The sequence below is a fragment of the Thamnophis sirtalis genome, unplaced genomic scaffold (assembly GCF_051295495.1).
Source record: "Thamnophis sirtalis isolate CommonGarterSnake01/CBP01778 unplaced genomic scaffold, rThaSir2_p1.2 scaffold_5, whole genome shotgun sequence".
In the NCBI taxonomy this organism is placed as follows: domain Eukaryota; kingdom Metazoa; phylum Chordata; class Lepidosauria; order Squamata; family Natricidae; genus Thamnophis; species Thamnophis sirtalis.
The window spans coordinates 64,598,872-64,614,659 of NW_028261385.1; the positions used below are offsets into that span (position 1 = coordinate 64,598,872).

General features: G+C 35.5%; 1 protein-coding gene across 4 annotated transcripts in view; it reads left to right on the top strand.

Annotated features, from left to right (window-relative positions):
• Positions 1–403: 403 nt before the first annotated feature.
• TUT7 (terminal uridylyl transferase 7) overlaps positions 404–15,788 on the top strand; it is a 34,891-nt gene continuing 19,506 nt past the window's right edge. For 3 of the 4 annotated variants that reach the window (XR_015696710.1, XM_014061485.2, XM_014061501.2), the window contains exons 1-9: positions 404–558; positions 4,867–5,373; positions 6,505–6,683; positions 7,022–7,138; positions 8,906–9,083; positions 9,460–9,548; positions 10,436–10,487; positions 12,724–12,793; positions 14,921–15,047. Coding sequence is in view for 3 of the 4 variants with exons in the window: in XM_014061485.2 (XP_013916960.2) it covers positions 4,890–5,373; positions 6,505–6,683; positions 7,022–7,138; positions 8,906–9,083; positions 9,460–9,548; positions 10,436–10,487; positions 12,724–12,793; positions 14,921–15,047 (1,296 nt within the window). In the remaining variant the exon portion in view is untranslated. Of the gene's footprint in view, positions 559–663; positions 743–4,866; positions 5,374–6,504; positions 6,684–7,021; positions 7,139–8,905; positions 9,084–9,459; positions 9,549–10,435; positions 10,488–12,723; positions 12,794–14,920; positions 15,048–15,788 lie in introns of those variants that run through there. The other variant, XM_014061493.2, reaches the window with a different exon arrangement.

The window sequence follows — 15,788 nt, forward strand, 5'->3', positions numbered from 1 at the left end:
ATTCTTGTTCCAGCATTTAATAATCCTCTCGGCGACCCTGTTTCAAAGGATCGGAATCGGTTTCGCGACATGACTTTGCAACTACGCGTTAAAAAACAAGAGTAGGTTTTTTTGGGGGGGGGGATGTGGAGGGAAAGCTCTTTTTCTTCTCGAAAGCGTCTTCACGTTTTTCTAATTTTTCGCACCAGGAACTATTTCTGCTCCTTCACAAAAGGAAGACGGACTCCACCGCTGGAGCCACGGCCGATGTAAGAGCCGATGACGCACGCGCGCGCGAGAGAGAGGCGCGGCTCTCTTACCACTCGTGTCATGGCGCTGGGCACCCCGTGAGGTAAACAGAAAGTGCCGGATGGAGAGAGAGTGGGCGGAGGAAGGCGCTGAGACGGTTTTGTTGTGCGACGGGGGCTGCTGCGGGCTTCCGCCTTGGCACAATGGACGGAGAGCAGTAACCGAAGTGGGGACAGGAGCCGGCAAGCGGCCGTGACGGCGGGGCAAGGGGCGGGAAAGGCACGACCGGCGAGACTCTGTGGCCCGAAGAGCGGCTGTATTCTCGTCTAAGTGAGTTCAGCCTTGTCCCCCTGTCGACCCGTCTCTCCCGCCCCCTTGGGCGGGATATAGGGAGACACGGCCTGACGCCCTCGGCCCCACCCACCTCCCTAGTTACCCACCAGCCGCCCCGATCGTTGGGAATCCCCTTTGTTGGGGGGAGGGGGTTCCCCGACGGCCGCTTAAAAGCACTGAGGTAAATGGTGGAGGCGGACGTTAAGAGCTGGGAGCTTCTCTCCTCTTTGGGCCTAAGTCATTACCTCGGTTGGAGCTCCTCCTCCTCCAGCTGAGGCTGATGATGTAACTGCCCCCCTTGGGAAGGAGGACTCCCAAGTTGCCCCTGCTGTCATGGACGTTTTCGCGAATCTATTGTGTATTCCCTTTATCGTCTGCTTATCCTATTACATATACTACATAGCTTTCCGCAATCTGTTTTGGTCGGGGAACTCCTTTTTTCCCTAACTAGATGGGCTTGAAGAGTAGCTGGAGGGAGGCCGGATTGAGAAAGGCCAGATTCGATTATTTCATCCGTGTTTGGCTCAGAGTTAATGTTCACATGTGGCAAGAAGATAATTTTTTGGGAGGGTGTCTCCCTTCACTTGAGATGAAGGTTCATATTGGCTTAGAAAATATATGCTTTCCCAGCAGCAGTGAATGCATGTATACATTTTATTAAATGACGGCCTTTATTGTCTACCTGTCTTAATGTTGTAGTGTAAAATGGAAAAAAAATGCAGATGTCATTTTAGCATCATGTGCTTGTAGATCTAAAAGCATTCATGCAGAATGCGGTATAATATCGTGGTAATTACAGAAATAAATCATAGTAATTTATTACTGTATCTGCAGGAATTCTTCCTAATCTATAAACACATGATGCTAAAATGAAATCTAATGTTTTTCTTTCACACTGTAGTGTTAAGACTGTGGACAGATTACTTCTTTCTAGAAGTATACTGTATAGCTACCCTCACGGGACATTTATGTCATTTCTTTTGTGGAAAAAAATGTGGGAACACAATAACATTCTACATACTCCGGTAATGCTGCTTACATTTGGTGCTTACATCTGCATTCAGGTGAATGCAGCCTTGCCAGTTAGGTGGAATTTGTTCTGCCCTGTCGCTTTGCCATAGAAAGAATGGGATGGAGCCCATCAAGTGACTCATTTGGTAGTCTGTTGTCACCAGAGGGGAGGGAAGTTATTGTTTTTTAATTATTTCATATTGAGGGGTTTTTTTGGGGGGGGGGTGTTAAGCCACCCAAGAGTCACTGAGAGCTAGTGGGTGGCTGTATAAATTTAACAAATAACTATTCTGAAAGATGTTTTAGTATGTCACATGGCTTCCTCATAGGTTTTGGGTATTTCTAATATGCACTATTCTTACTACATAAACATACAGTATTTAGTAATGTATTCTGTAAATAGGCATGTCTGCTCAATTGGGTCTATTTTCTTGTAAGGTTTGGATTTCTGTGCATCTTTTTTGTTAAAGCTGTACTATAACAGCTTGGGAAAAAACTTCGTTATAATCAAGCTCTTTTTAGAAGAATTAATTATTGTGTTCAAATTACCTTGATTTATTAAAATAAAGGGTTGTAGAAAACAATTTTTCATGTTAAATTTATAGCATAAAAACTTCTGTATTTATTTGTTCAGATCATTCAGTGAGTATGTTTTATGTGGCATGCCTAATGAATTATTTAATGAATTATCTTTTTTCAAGAAAACTTATCTTGGTTCCTCAAGAGTTAATTAACAGAATAGAGTTGAAATGTGTCTCTTACAATTTGTCTGCAATTGTTGATTTGTGTTTTTAGCTGGTCACATCTACTTGCATTTCTAATTGCCATTGATTCAACAATCTCAGAATATTGTAGTATGGAGACATATGAGCTCCTTTCTGCAAGGTTGTCAAATGGGGAGGCAATTAGTTAATTTAAGTCTGGAAATGGGTGATTCCCTTCCTGGTAATGAAGGCCTCACTTTTTAAATCATATTGCTGACTGACAATTGCATGAAGAGTGTGACGTCATTTAATGATTTATGATACACCTACGTCATTGAAGTGACTGGGCTGGGATGGTTGCTTTTGGAGGCAATTGAAGTACGCATTCCATTTATATTATTTTTGCCTAAAATTAGTAAGAAATCATATCTCATTTTTTTTAGTTTAGTTTGTCATTGTACTTCATACAACGAAATTAAGTGCCATCTTCAGTGTACATTATAACTATAAAAATAAAACACAAACACACATTCTATACAATTTAATTGAAAACCCAATACTGCATTAATATTGTACTATACAGTAGAATTCAGTATACTTACTGCCCTGGGATAGAAGCTGTTTGTAAGCCTATTTGTCCTTGTTTTTATTATCCTGTACCATCTGCCAGATGGTAATAAGGGAAAAAGGGGTGCCCAGGATGAGATGGATCTTTAAGAATGTTTTGAACTTTTTTAAGGCAACAGAAGCTATAAAACTCTTCCAAAGAGGGGAGACGGAAACCAATGATCCTCTGGGCAATGACGTTAACCCTCTGAAGCACTGTCCTATCTGCCACTGTACAATTGGCAAACCATGCAGTAAGTTAAAATATTCTCTGTGGTGCAGCAGTAGAAGGTCGCCAGCAGTTTTTCATTTAGTTGTTGTTTCCTGAGAAGTCTCAGGTAGTATAATCTCTGCTGGGCCTTTTTGACCAGTGCTGCAATGTGAGTGCCCCAGGTCAGGTCCTCTTTTATGATGACACCCAGAAATTTAAAACTGGCCACTTTCTCCACTCTGTCTCCATTGATAAGCAAGAACTGGATGTCTGATTTATTCCTTCTGTAGTCCACTCTATGCTCCTTGGTCTTATTGGTGTTAAGGACCAAGTTATTGTCTCCACACCATGAAAGCAACTGGTTCAGCTCATCTCGATAAACAGACTCACCCATCCACCCCCGAGATGAGTACCACCAGTACTAAATCTGTACTAAATCTGCAAATTTAGTAATAGTATTATCAGCGTGAGTGGGAATGCAGTTGTGCACATAAAGAGTATAGAGTAAGGGATTCAACACGCAAGCCTGTGGTGTACCAGTGTTAAGAATAAGGGATGAAGAGGTATGATTACCTAAACTGACCCTCTGAGAACGGCCATACAGGAAATCCATAATCCAAAGGCAGATTGAATAAGAAAGTCCATGATCCATAAGTTTAGACACTAGTCTATGTGGAAGTATTGTGTTAAATGCAGAGCTAAAATCTACACACAAAAAAAACATTAACCTTATGAAATTTGAGACTGCCAAGACTAGCACTAAGGGCATATCAACATAGAGTCAATTTGTAAGATTTAAGACTGGTACCATTTCTCACTAAATTTATGTCTCTTCAGAATAAATTCAGAATGTTACCATTTCCCTGAAAATAAGACCTCCCTGGATAATAAGCCCAATCAGGCTTTTGAGCACATGTGATAAAATAAGCTCACCTCAAAAAATAAGCCCTTCCCAAAAAATAAGCCCTCCCTGAAAATATTGCAACACAGCAGCAGCTATGAGATGATCACGCTTGCTGCCTCCTGCACCTCAAAAATAATAAGACCTCCCCAAAAATAAGGCCAAGTGCTTATTTTGAGAGTCAAAAGAAAATAAGACCCTGTCTTATTTTCTGGGAAATACAGTACTTTAAAATGCCACCACTGCACTGCATATTGCCACTTACCATCTTATTAACTATATAGTCTTTGGAGCTTAGTGCTTTTTTAGGTACTGCATGTGCTTTTATGATCATTATTGGAATAATGGGCATTGTAGAATACTAGGTATGTATGAATTTACACAGATATTCAAATAAATTCCGAATCTATGTAGGTTTCCTGGAACATTTATTCAGCCTTCCTCAACTTGCCACTATCCAGTTGCTGTACTTATCATTCCCTGAATCCCCAGCCAAGATGTGTATCCATAGCATATGTGCAATTATCAGGCTGGAGAACTTTAATTCATTCTAGTATCTATAGCTAAAATAACACCCATCAATATTAGAATATTTAGTAATGCCTTTATTGTGTTTGGATGATAACTTTTTATCTCAGTTTTATAACATGATGTATTATGTTGTGTATTATGCTAAACTTGAAATAAACAGTACAGACTTCATACTGAAAATGTCCTGCATAAGTGGCTTGGTTGTAGTTTGCTTCAAGTGCCTTGTGTCTTGATATATGGGATCAACAATTTGAACTATCCCATATGTTCCCATAACTATCCCATACTTTTGCAAGTACCTGATCTTTGAAATTTTATTTTATTTTTTTCATTATCCACAGGGAAAGAGTAAACAGCGATTACAATGGGCGATGCTGCAAAATCTTGCTATACAAGGCGTAATAAGGACTGGGGAGTTACGAATGAGGAGGATTTCCAGAAATGTGCTTCACGTCAAGTGATGGATGATTGTGGAAATGGACACAGTAGCAAAGTGGACACCAGATTTGAAAAAAGAAAGGGAACATCAAGTGACTATGGAACAAGTCCTAGAAAGGGAGCACATGCTGCTTTGAGTAGTCCAAATTCTTCAAAAAACATTGTTTACAATCAAGGGGCAAGAATAAATGATTCTTCAAAAGACCAAATTAAGAAATGGGTGTCTGACAACCATCAAGCTAATTCCAGCAATTGGAGAGAATTCAAATCTACAGCCTGGATACCTGTGATTATCAGACCACGGAAAGAGTTTTCTCATGAATGTGAGGTTTTAGGAGGCAGAAGTGGAAGAAGGCAGCTCTTTAGAGACCTAACAAGTGAAGATTTATCTGATAGAAAAGGAAATTCTGGTAATACATATTTTGATGAATGTTAATGTAGATTAACATTCTTTCATATTTTTCTGCAGTCATTACTAACTATTGAAACTGTTCACACTATTGAATATTGAATTGTTTGAACCATTAAACTATTGAATAGTTTGATATAAACTTGGCTACAAATTGAGCCGATGTTGGTAGGTACCTTCTAATCCTCAAAAATATTAAAGTAGACTTGTTACAACAATTCAAGCATGTAATGTTATGAAAGAATTGAAGTATATGTAATATTAATGTCAATGCAGTTTTAGGTGGTCTGTTACACCTGAATTTTAATTTCAGCTTTTCCTCTGGCAAATCTAGAAGTTTCTGAGAGTATAATAGTGTATTCTGTGAGGTAAGTGGGTGAATACTGCTGACCTCCCATAATGTATCAGTTAAGACCATTATAACATTACTTTAAATATTTTAGGAATAACATAATTTCCATAGGCTCAGGTTGCTGCCAAAAAGTTTAAGTGCCAATATCAAAACTGTAGCAGCACCATAGGGAATAAGCTATACCAGTCCTACTAAAATGAAAATGTGTGAAAGTTGCATAGTACTATATTGCTTTTGTGCAGGATCCATTCCTTTCAGTGGACATAAGCTAGGCTGAATTCTGCTTTGTGTGCCTTGTGTAAATAGACTGAGAGATTTTTATAGGATGTGGCCTCTTCCAAATATTGCAATGGTTCTTTCTAAGAACTGCCTTTTGTTTTTAAGTAAAAATTTCAGTATTACGCGCTTTTCCTTTTTCATGTTATATGCAATATTATTCAAGTTAACTTGACTTTAAGACATGAGTTTAAAAGTACATATTATTTTCAGATTGATCTACTAGAAATTTAAAGTTGCACACATGCTAGACATATGTAAATAAACCTGCACAGGACTGTGCTGTCCTTTTATTTGTTTTCTGAGTATCTTTTCTGTATTGTACTCTCTCTGGTTAGGTCTACCTCTAGAGTTTTTAAACCATGACTATATATTACTTTTGAAACTTCATTGCTCAATGTCCTCCACAAAGTTTTGCCATATTATCAACACATGCTGTGCTAATAACAGTTAATTTATGCAATATCTTAAGATAATTCTTTTTCTGATAACCACAAAAAAAAGAAATGAAGAAGCATAGGAAACCAAGGAGATCAAGAAGAATAAAAAAAGAAGACAATGATCAGGACGAGGAAATAGATGGACCTGTTATAGATGAATCTTTACTGACAGCAAAAGAATTACTGGGGTTGCAGCAGGCTGAAGAACGACTTAAGAGAGACTACATTTATAGACTGAGGAAGGTAATATTTCTGCCACATATATACTTATTTAAACATGTAAATCAGGGTTAGGTAACAAGTGTTAGAATGTATTAAAAAAGCAGAAATAAACAAGTTTGGGAAAGCATAAGAATTGTCTATTTGAGAATTATAGCAATTTGCTTTCTTATACTTATAGCAATGGTTTAGATAAATTTATTATAAATTGTTACAAGTTTTGATTCAAATGGCCGGCAGGTATATTAGAGTAACATTTGAATATGATCAGCTTTAATTGGGCAAGATAGTTCCCAATATGTTTCATGACCGTATAATATTTTTTGACAATATAATTAAAAAAATAATTTATTTTTTTCTAGCGACCTCGAAGCTACCCAACAGCTAAATATACCTGCAGGTTATGTGATGTATTGATTGAGTCAGTGGCATTTGCTCATAAGCATATCAAGGAAAAAAGGCACAAGAAAAACATAAAGGTGAGTTAAAAAAAATAACAGCAATATTCAGTTTCATGATGTCATAAAATGGGAGAAGAATATATGTGGTTCTGTTTGTGTTTTGTGTCTTTATGCAATAAAATATATTGATTCCTGCCTCGCTGTTTTGATCAACTCTGCTTCGGGTTTCTTGAGCATGTAATTGTGGAATGTGATATCTCACACAAAGCCCCATGTAACCATCAAGACAACAGAAATTGTGTACCATGTTAAACAGATAAAATATTAGAGCAGCAGTTAAGAGCAGCAACTCATTTTCACCTTAGAGCTAGGCAGCAATTAGGGCCTCCTACAAAAGTCAGTGTAAAAAATAGCTGGTTGTTTAAATGAGGAGGATACTTTCAGACTACAGATTGAAGCAGGCAAGCAGGAATACATTACAGTAGTCCTCGACTTATGACCACAGTTGAGCTCAAAATTTATGTTATTAAGTGAGAATAGGATCACATGACCCTGGGTTGCGGCAAAGGTTATAAGTATGAGTCAATTGCCAAGCATCTGAATTTTGATCACATGATCATGGGGATTCTTCAAAGGTTGTAATTATGAAAAATGGACATAAGTCACTTTATTCAATGCTATAATTTTGAATGATCATTAAATGAACTGTTGTAAGTCAAGGACTACCTGTAATTAGGACATTTATTTGCATTGGATGGGGAACAATTTCTCAAATTCTTTGCCTACATATAGTCCTTATAGCCTTACTGCTAAATGAATGACTTTCATTTAGCAATCATTCAAAGTTACAACAACACTAAAAATAGTGACTTAAACTGGTCCTCGCACCAATGACCATTGCAGCATCCCCAAAGTCATACAATCAGAATACAGGTATTTGACAACCTGCATATATTTAAGACAGTTGCACATCCTGGGTCAAGGGATCACCATTTGTGACCTTCCCAGCTGGCTTCTGACAAGCAAAATCTATGGGGAAGCTGGATTCAGTTAACAGCCATGTAATTGTTAACTGCAGTGATTTGCTTAGCAACCATAAGAAAAAGGATTATAAAATAGGGTGCAACTCACTTAATAACCATCTTGCTTAGCAAACGGAAATTCTGGCCCCAATTGTAGTTTTAAAGTTGTACTTCACCATCTCATTAAGATTATTATTTTTTCATAATTGGTTTGCTGCCTTGGCAGTTTTTTGTTTGTTTGTTTTTTTTTTTTTTGGCTATGCTTTTATTTTTCTTTGGTGTGGAATTTTATATTGTAAACCACTTGAGATAGGCATCTATATTTTGTGTTGTTACTCTTCCAATTGTCATTCATGTGGGCACAATGGGTTGGATCTAAATTTAATGAAACTTAGAATTAAACCACTTAACGCAATAAATTTAGAATTAATTCTGAATTGAAATGTATGATTTTACTAGATTTAATGTTATTGGAATCAATAGAGTTGAATATTAGTTCTAAATTGATATTGATTTAACTTCCTGTAGTTACGACTAAAATTAGATCTAATCTTTTATATGTATTAATACTCTCTTTTTTTGCAAAAGGAATGTTTTTGTGATTGAATTGGCATTTCTATATTCTGATAATAAATTCTCTATTGAAGAGATAAATTATAATGCCCTTTGGAGGTACATTTGAATGTTGTTGTTGTTTTTTAACTAAGATATGAAGGAAAATCAGGTAGTCTTATTGTTTAAGTGATTTGTGCGCTAGCATTGATATTCTTAAATTGTTAAAATATTTGACATATTTAGATTGCTTTACAATTTATCTTTAAAGGAAAAGCAAGAACAACAACTGCTAAATGCACTTCCTCCACCAACACTTTTGCAAATTGAAGCTATTGGTATAGCCGTTCAAAAAGTAGTAGAAGAGTTTGGATTAAATAATGAAGATGTGGAACAAAGGCTTGGAATCAAAACTACTATGGAAAATATATTTCAACCAAAATTGCCAGGTCATTATTATGATTATTATATGTAGATTTTTATTTTAATAGCTTTTAACATGTCCTGGCCTGTGAATATTTTCCCTGCATCTTAGGAGCATAATGAAAAATATGAGCCTAAAACAATAAAATTTACATACCTTATTAGTGAAAAAGTTACAAAATGAATTGATATAGACAAAGCATAAGAATGTCTAAATTTTGTCTCTTAATTGCTGATGAGCTATTGAGGTATTTGAAAGATGAGCCTCATAATAACTCCTTTAAAGTTCTGGATAAGACTGTTTTGGGAGATCACTGTGTCAGCCCTTAGGCTGCCATTCCCAGGCATTATTGCTTCGTTTTTCAGTTTGATTTTAACATTCTCGTTTTCTTTCATTAATAGATTGTTCTCTAAGGTTATATGGTTCTTCTTGGAGCAGATTTGGCTTTAAAAATTCTGATATAAATCTGGATATCCAGTTTCCACCCAATGTAAGATATTAATATTACTAGCAAATACAGGATAAACTGGGTTGTAGCAATCTAATTCTATATTTATGACATGTTGATATTGTAAGCTGATGGATTAAAATAACAACTTTGGGGAATGTGTTCATTTGAGATACTTGTTTTGATTTTTGAGAAATAACATGTTCCTATTTGTTTAGCAAAAGTATGTATTAATAATTTTTGAGTCTGCATATATTTATGGATTGAATGTAGTGGCATTGTTCTATCAATATAAAATGTCCCATTTTTCCACTACTTGTTTCTTCTGAAACAAGAGCTCTTCACATGATCTAGAATCTAGTGTATATGGCTGAAGTACTCTTTGGAACCTATTTGATCTGCAAGGAAAAGGAAACGTTAGCTTAAATCCAGCCCTACTGGCATAAATTAAAATTGAAAATTATTTTTTTTTAATGTATGTATTAAAAAATGTATTGGCCACCCGCCCTACCACAGGATAACTTCCCCCCCCCCTTTAATGTATTAATCAGCATTGTACACAATTTGAGGATAAAGTTTTTCAAATCTCATGCAGTTCTGACAGGTATTAAAGCAAAAACCTCTTTTTAAGAATCTGCATGAGCCTAAAAAACCTAATTTTTAAAGGAATCACAACATTTTGGGGGTTCATGTGGATTTTTGCCAGAAGACAAGTCACAATTAACAGTTGTCTTAGAACAGTTATAACATTAGAAAAAAGTAATTTTATACTATCCGTAATATTTTCAAACAGGACTCTATTAATTGGATTGTTTAAATGAAAATAGATTAGAAAATTAATTGTTCTGCTGGACTGATATTTTCAAATATTACTAGAAAATACTTAGGAAAATGTATTTATCTAACTTTCGTTCTGCTCTTCTTCATAGATGTCCCAACCAGATGTTCTCTTACTTGTACAAGAAAGCCTGAAGAACAATGGTAAGAGTTCAATCTATAATTAATTTTTTCCTCTGCTGGCGTGAAAAAATAGCATTTTTGCACTCATAAACAATTAGTTGTGGATAAGTAGTACTGTAGATCAGAAGAATTATATTGTATCAGAATTTTTCTTCATCATTGAAAAACTTCCTTTGTTGCCCTAATGAATAAATAATTAAGGAAGATAATAGCTTGGAGGAAAGTAGAATAGTAATTTTCCTATAACGCCTAGCCTACAATATACATTACATTGAAGAATTCCCAATCTTTCAGGAGAAGATATTTAGGATGAGTAAGAGCATCAGAGAATAAGGGAGTTGATTTCTTGCCTCTTTCCTCCAATCATTTTCTACCATTGGGAACATCCAGTGCATGGAGTTTATACAACTATTACATCCATCTCTGATTTTCTCAGTGATAGATGTAATTGTCCATTTCTATCTACAGCAAAGAAGGAACATTAGTGCACCAGTATAAGGAACACCAGATTGAAATGTTGGGTTGGAATGGGGAATACTAAGGGTCAGTCCTGTAATTTGATTGTCGAGCTGTGATTTCCACCCTAAAATATTTAAAAATGAAACATGAATGAATTGTTGCTCATAAATTCATTAGGGATTGTGGTGATGGGAAGACATAATACCAAAATGTTGTTAAATCTGATTAGAGATATGTACTAACAGGGATCTTTTAGCAGTACAAAGGGAAATGCCTTTCCTGCAGTAGATTGCCATAGGGAATTCTAATTTATTACTTCATTAAGACTAATGAACACTAGTTCTTCTAGTTTGTTGGTTTATAGGGCTAGTCTAGCAAGAATAAAATACATACTTAAACACATAATAAAATTGGAAACAAAATGCTACCGAAACAATTTCTTTCACAATAGAGGTTTACTGAAGAATACTGTAAATCAGAACCAAAAAAAAGCTTCCAGTAAAAGCATTTGTGTTATCTAGAGCAGGGCTGTCAAATTCCCGGCTCAGATGCGTCACACACTGGCCATGCCCAGTTTAGTGAAGAGGAGGGGAGTCCCAATACGTCACATGATGCTGCCATGACAACATAAGTTTGACACCCCTGATTTAGAGAGTCTATAGTAGTTAGGTAATATTCAGAATATTTAGTTGACATATCTCATTCTATAACAATTGTTCATGTGCCTGTATAATAGGTGGATTGTATTAATCATAACCAGTTTGCCATTCAATCCAAGTGTATTTTCATATGAATGAAAAAATAAAACTTATACTCAAGCTGTTGCTAGTCACGTTCAACTTAGATATGTTGCTATATGATATATCCATGTAGCTAGTTTCATGTCTTAATGAAGATACAACCTGGCAGCTCAATGAGGCCTTGGGAATTAAGGAAAGCTTGCTGCTGAAAGAAGGGGTATAAATCTTCAGATATTCAGTATAATAGGTGATAACATGAATTAATGTCAAGAAATCTGCTTATTGCTTATGTAATCTTAATTGAGCAAAACTCTGAATTGTAGGGCAACAATTTTTGAACCAAGCTCATATAAGCTTAGTTACAGAATGTGTCCAAAATCTGCAATTTATGATATAATACAAATTGTCCTATAACATTTTCTGCGATAAACTCCTGATGTTTGACCATGCTATAAAGTTCAACCTGGGCTATTTTCAAAGTAGATACAACTCTGAATATCTCCCCAATTTTTTAAGAACTTATCCAGTGAAGGCATTACATTAGGAGCTGTGTCACTGTTGAAGGCATTGAAAATCTGGTAAGGAAACAGATCTGAGCTGCTGACCCAATGGGTCAGGGATTGTCTAGTCATAGCTAAAGTTTGAAGGGCAGGTACCAGAAACTTAAGACCAAGCATGTATTTTACATAACTAGGCAGAGTATTTCTTTCTTTTTTTAATAAACTTTTGAAAATATATTCTATTTCATTTTCTTATAATCCAAAATAGATTTCTATTTCTATTGAAACCGAAGTTCAGTTGTTAAGATTTATTTAACAAGTGCAATAAACTATATACAACAAAAGTTACCACATGGAATACCCACACCTGATAATTTCAAATAACAATTCTATACTGTGATTTCACTTGTTTCATGCAAATTACATCCATGTGAGCCCATCAATAAACTACAAAAATGAAACATACATTTTCTGTTTCATTTTTCCTTCAGGAGAAATATATTGGTAGGCATGTTTCTTTTGGTACCATGATTAATGTGGCTTTCTTTTTCCCCCTAGAATCTTTTATTGATGTTGATGCAGATTTCCATGCTAAAGTGCCTGTGGTGGTGTGCAAAGAAAAACAAAGGTCTCATTAGCAAATTTGTGTGTTCCTATAACATATCATAATGTAAATTATATATGGCCACACCTAAATACCATTGTTAGTAAATAAATTCAAAGAGCTCTACCTACAGAGCAACAATAAAAATGAATTCCAGACCATAAAACGCATTGAATCAAATGAAAAGCCTATTTAGTTTAGCATCTTAATCCTGCAGTGCTCATTTGGATGTTTTTGGAAAGTTACAAGCAGGTGCAATAGCACTTTGCTGCTGATCTCCTCAGTAAGAGATATTATTGGTGGAATATAGCATTCACAATTTTTTTCATGTCTAGAATCACAATTACCTGGCATCAATAGCTTTAACATCCATGGTTATCAAGCCCCTTTAAAGCTATAAGTTGACAGCCATCTTATATTTTGTCATAGCAGATTCCCATTGAATGAAATATTTCTTTCATTTGTTATAAACTTCTCACTTTTTAATAATACATTCCACTCTCAGATTAAACTCAATTGCTTGTAATGGCAGCCATGTATTTTTCTTAGTAATGTTGTATAAGTGTTTTGTTACTAGATTCTTCACTGATGTGTCTTTGATTTCATACTTCAGCCTTAGCGTAGCCTGGTGGTGTCTCTGTTGTTTATCTCATTAGATGTGCTTTCTTCCAGTTAGCATGTTTTACATTATGTAGGATTTCTATCCAAAAATGTTAAGGAAGGATACTGTAATATTACTATGGTGATATAACGGCTATAATCCTAACCCCAGAGGTGCTTTTTTCAATAGGCAACTGGACTGTCTTAATTAGAACTAGAACTTGAGATAGAACTGAAGAAACCCCCTGGATGAGAAGGGAAACATTTTCAAGGAAAAGAAACAAGAATGTCCAGTTGCCTTTTGAAAAAAGCACTTTTGGGACGACTATAACCTAGGTGATTGAAAATCTCCATAGACATCTACAATCCTAACTTACATCTGTTGAAATAACTCTCAATGAATGGATTAGTACTATAAAAATGAGCAAAAGTTCCATAGTTTTAGTATTCAGCTTATGTGCCATCAAGTCATTTTCAACACCCACCATAGTAACCATGTAGATTTTTTTTTCAATAATAACTTGTCCCTTGCCTAGCCCCTTAGGTTTTACAACACTGAAAATCTAATCTTGAAAAGCAGGATTTATTATCCTGAAGTAAATAGTGAAATATAGCTGTTTTATTATCTTTATAAATTTTACTTGCCTAAAATTTCATTTGTCATCAAAATAACTGAGTTTTCTAAGCCTTACTCTTCTTAGTTGCAATGTATATGCAACTAAATATATGTAAAATTACTTGTAATGGGTAATCACCATATTAGCACTGTTTCAAATCAATGGTCATCACTGCTAATGGAAAATACAGTAGATATGCAATTTAGTTAATACAGACCCTGATCATTCCTAAATTCTTTTATTCACCTTTAATTGAATACCATTTCACTGGCCTGTTCTGACAAAAACCCTAATTAATAATTTATATGTAAGTTTATGTACTATAATCAAACAACAGAAGTAAGTATCAAATAATTTCAAAGAATTGTCATTGTAATTGCTTATTGCTTACCTCCGTGATGGATTTCTGGATATACTTCCAGCGTATGTTAATCTAGTGGTCCCATTTAGCTTGAAATAAGAAGTGCTGTTTTTCATTCAAAGGTCTTGCCCAGAAGCTAGCTTAAATGCAGAATGATAATTTCAAATTATTCCCTTTTAAAACTCAATGTAGTTAAATGATTCAAAATATCCATATTAGATTGTAAGTACATTTTAAGTTACTGCTTCTTATTAGCTGACTTGAGTCTGGTGTAGGCAGGAAGGTGGAATTTATAACAGTAACATCAGCAATTACAACAGGGGTAGCAGCAGATAAAGTTCTTTTTAATGTCCTGGGCAAAATCACTACTCGTTGCCATTGAATAGAAAGTTCTGCTCTTGATACTGCATCACTTTGATTTCTACCAGAAATTTTATTACAGAAAAAAGATGGAGAGAATGTAGCACTATTCTTTTCCACCACAGCAATTCCTTTCCAGTTGTGTATTGTTTTGTTTCATTTTGCATATCCCAGAGTGAGAAAAAGTTAAAGTTTCTGTGTTTATTATTTTAGTGGCCTTGTTTGCAGAGTAAGTGCAGGAAATGATAATGCTTGTCTGACGACAAATCACTTGGCTATGGTTGGAAGACTAGAGCCCCATCTTGTGTCCTTGGTCATTGCTTTCAGACATTGGGCCAAGGTAGGTTTGGTTTAGTAGTAAAGCATGTTTATTACATAATCAAATATATATTCTATGTGTATTCAGTCTGTTTTGGAAAAAGTAAGAAGATACATCCTGTAAATGTTGGGCAATATTTCTACTGCGGCAAAGGGATTTACCCTTCCTTTAGCTTTCCTCTCCTCTGGAATGGGACAGCTCGCTCCAACCAACTTGTCATGGCCAACTCAGCACAGCACAATTTAACAATTCTATTTAATTATTTAAAATAAATATTGTTTTTAATTTTTGCCATTCACATTTCATTCTGTCCCTCCTTTTGCATCCTTTTTTAATGATTCTATTCCACCATTTCTTGATATTAGTGTAACTCTTGTCCTGCAGTGAGTTGTCCTGTGGCAAGTTGGCCATGGCTAACTGGTAGGTTAAAGAGAGGAGGCTTCAATTGTTCCATTAGTGATGCTCATTGGCACATAATTTAAAGCCTGAGGCTTTGGCTTAAAAAAAAGTTGCTCATCTTAGAACTCCGTTTAGATGTGTCTTTTAAGGGGTAATTTTTTATAGTTCTGTTATGAAAAGAAGAGATCAGGAGTTTCTCTCTTTTTCTTAGGGCTTCTAACTGGAAATAATATATCTCACATAAGGATGACTACCTGTTTTAAAGACAGGAACTTAATATTTAGCAGTTTGCTTTATTAATAATTGAATATTAAATACATCCATAAAAAGAAAATATCAGTGATCCTAAAGTAGTTTAGAAGA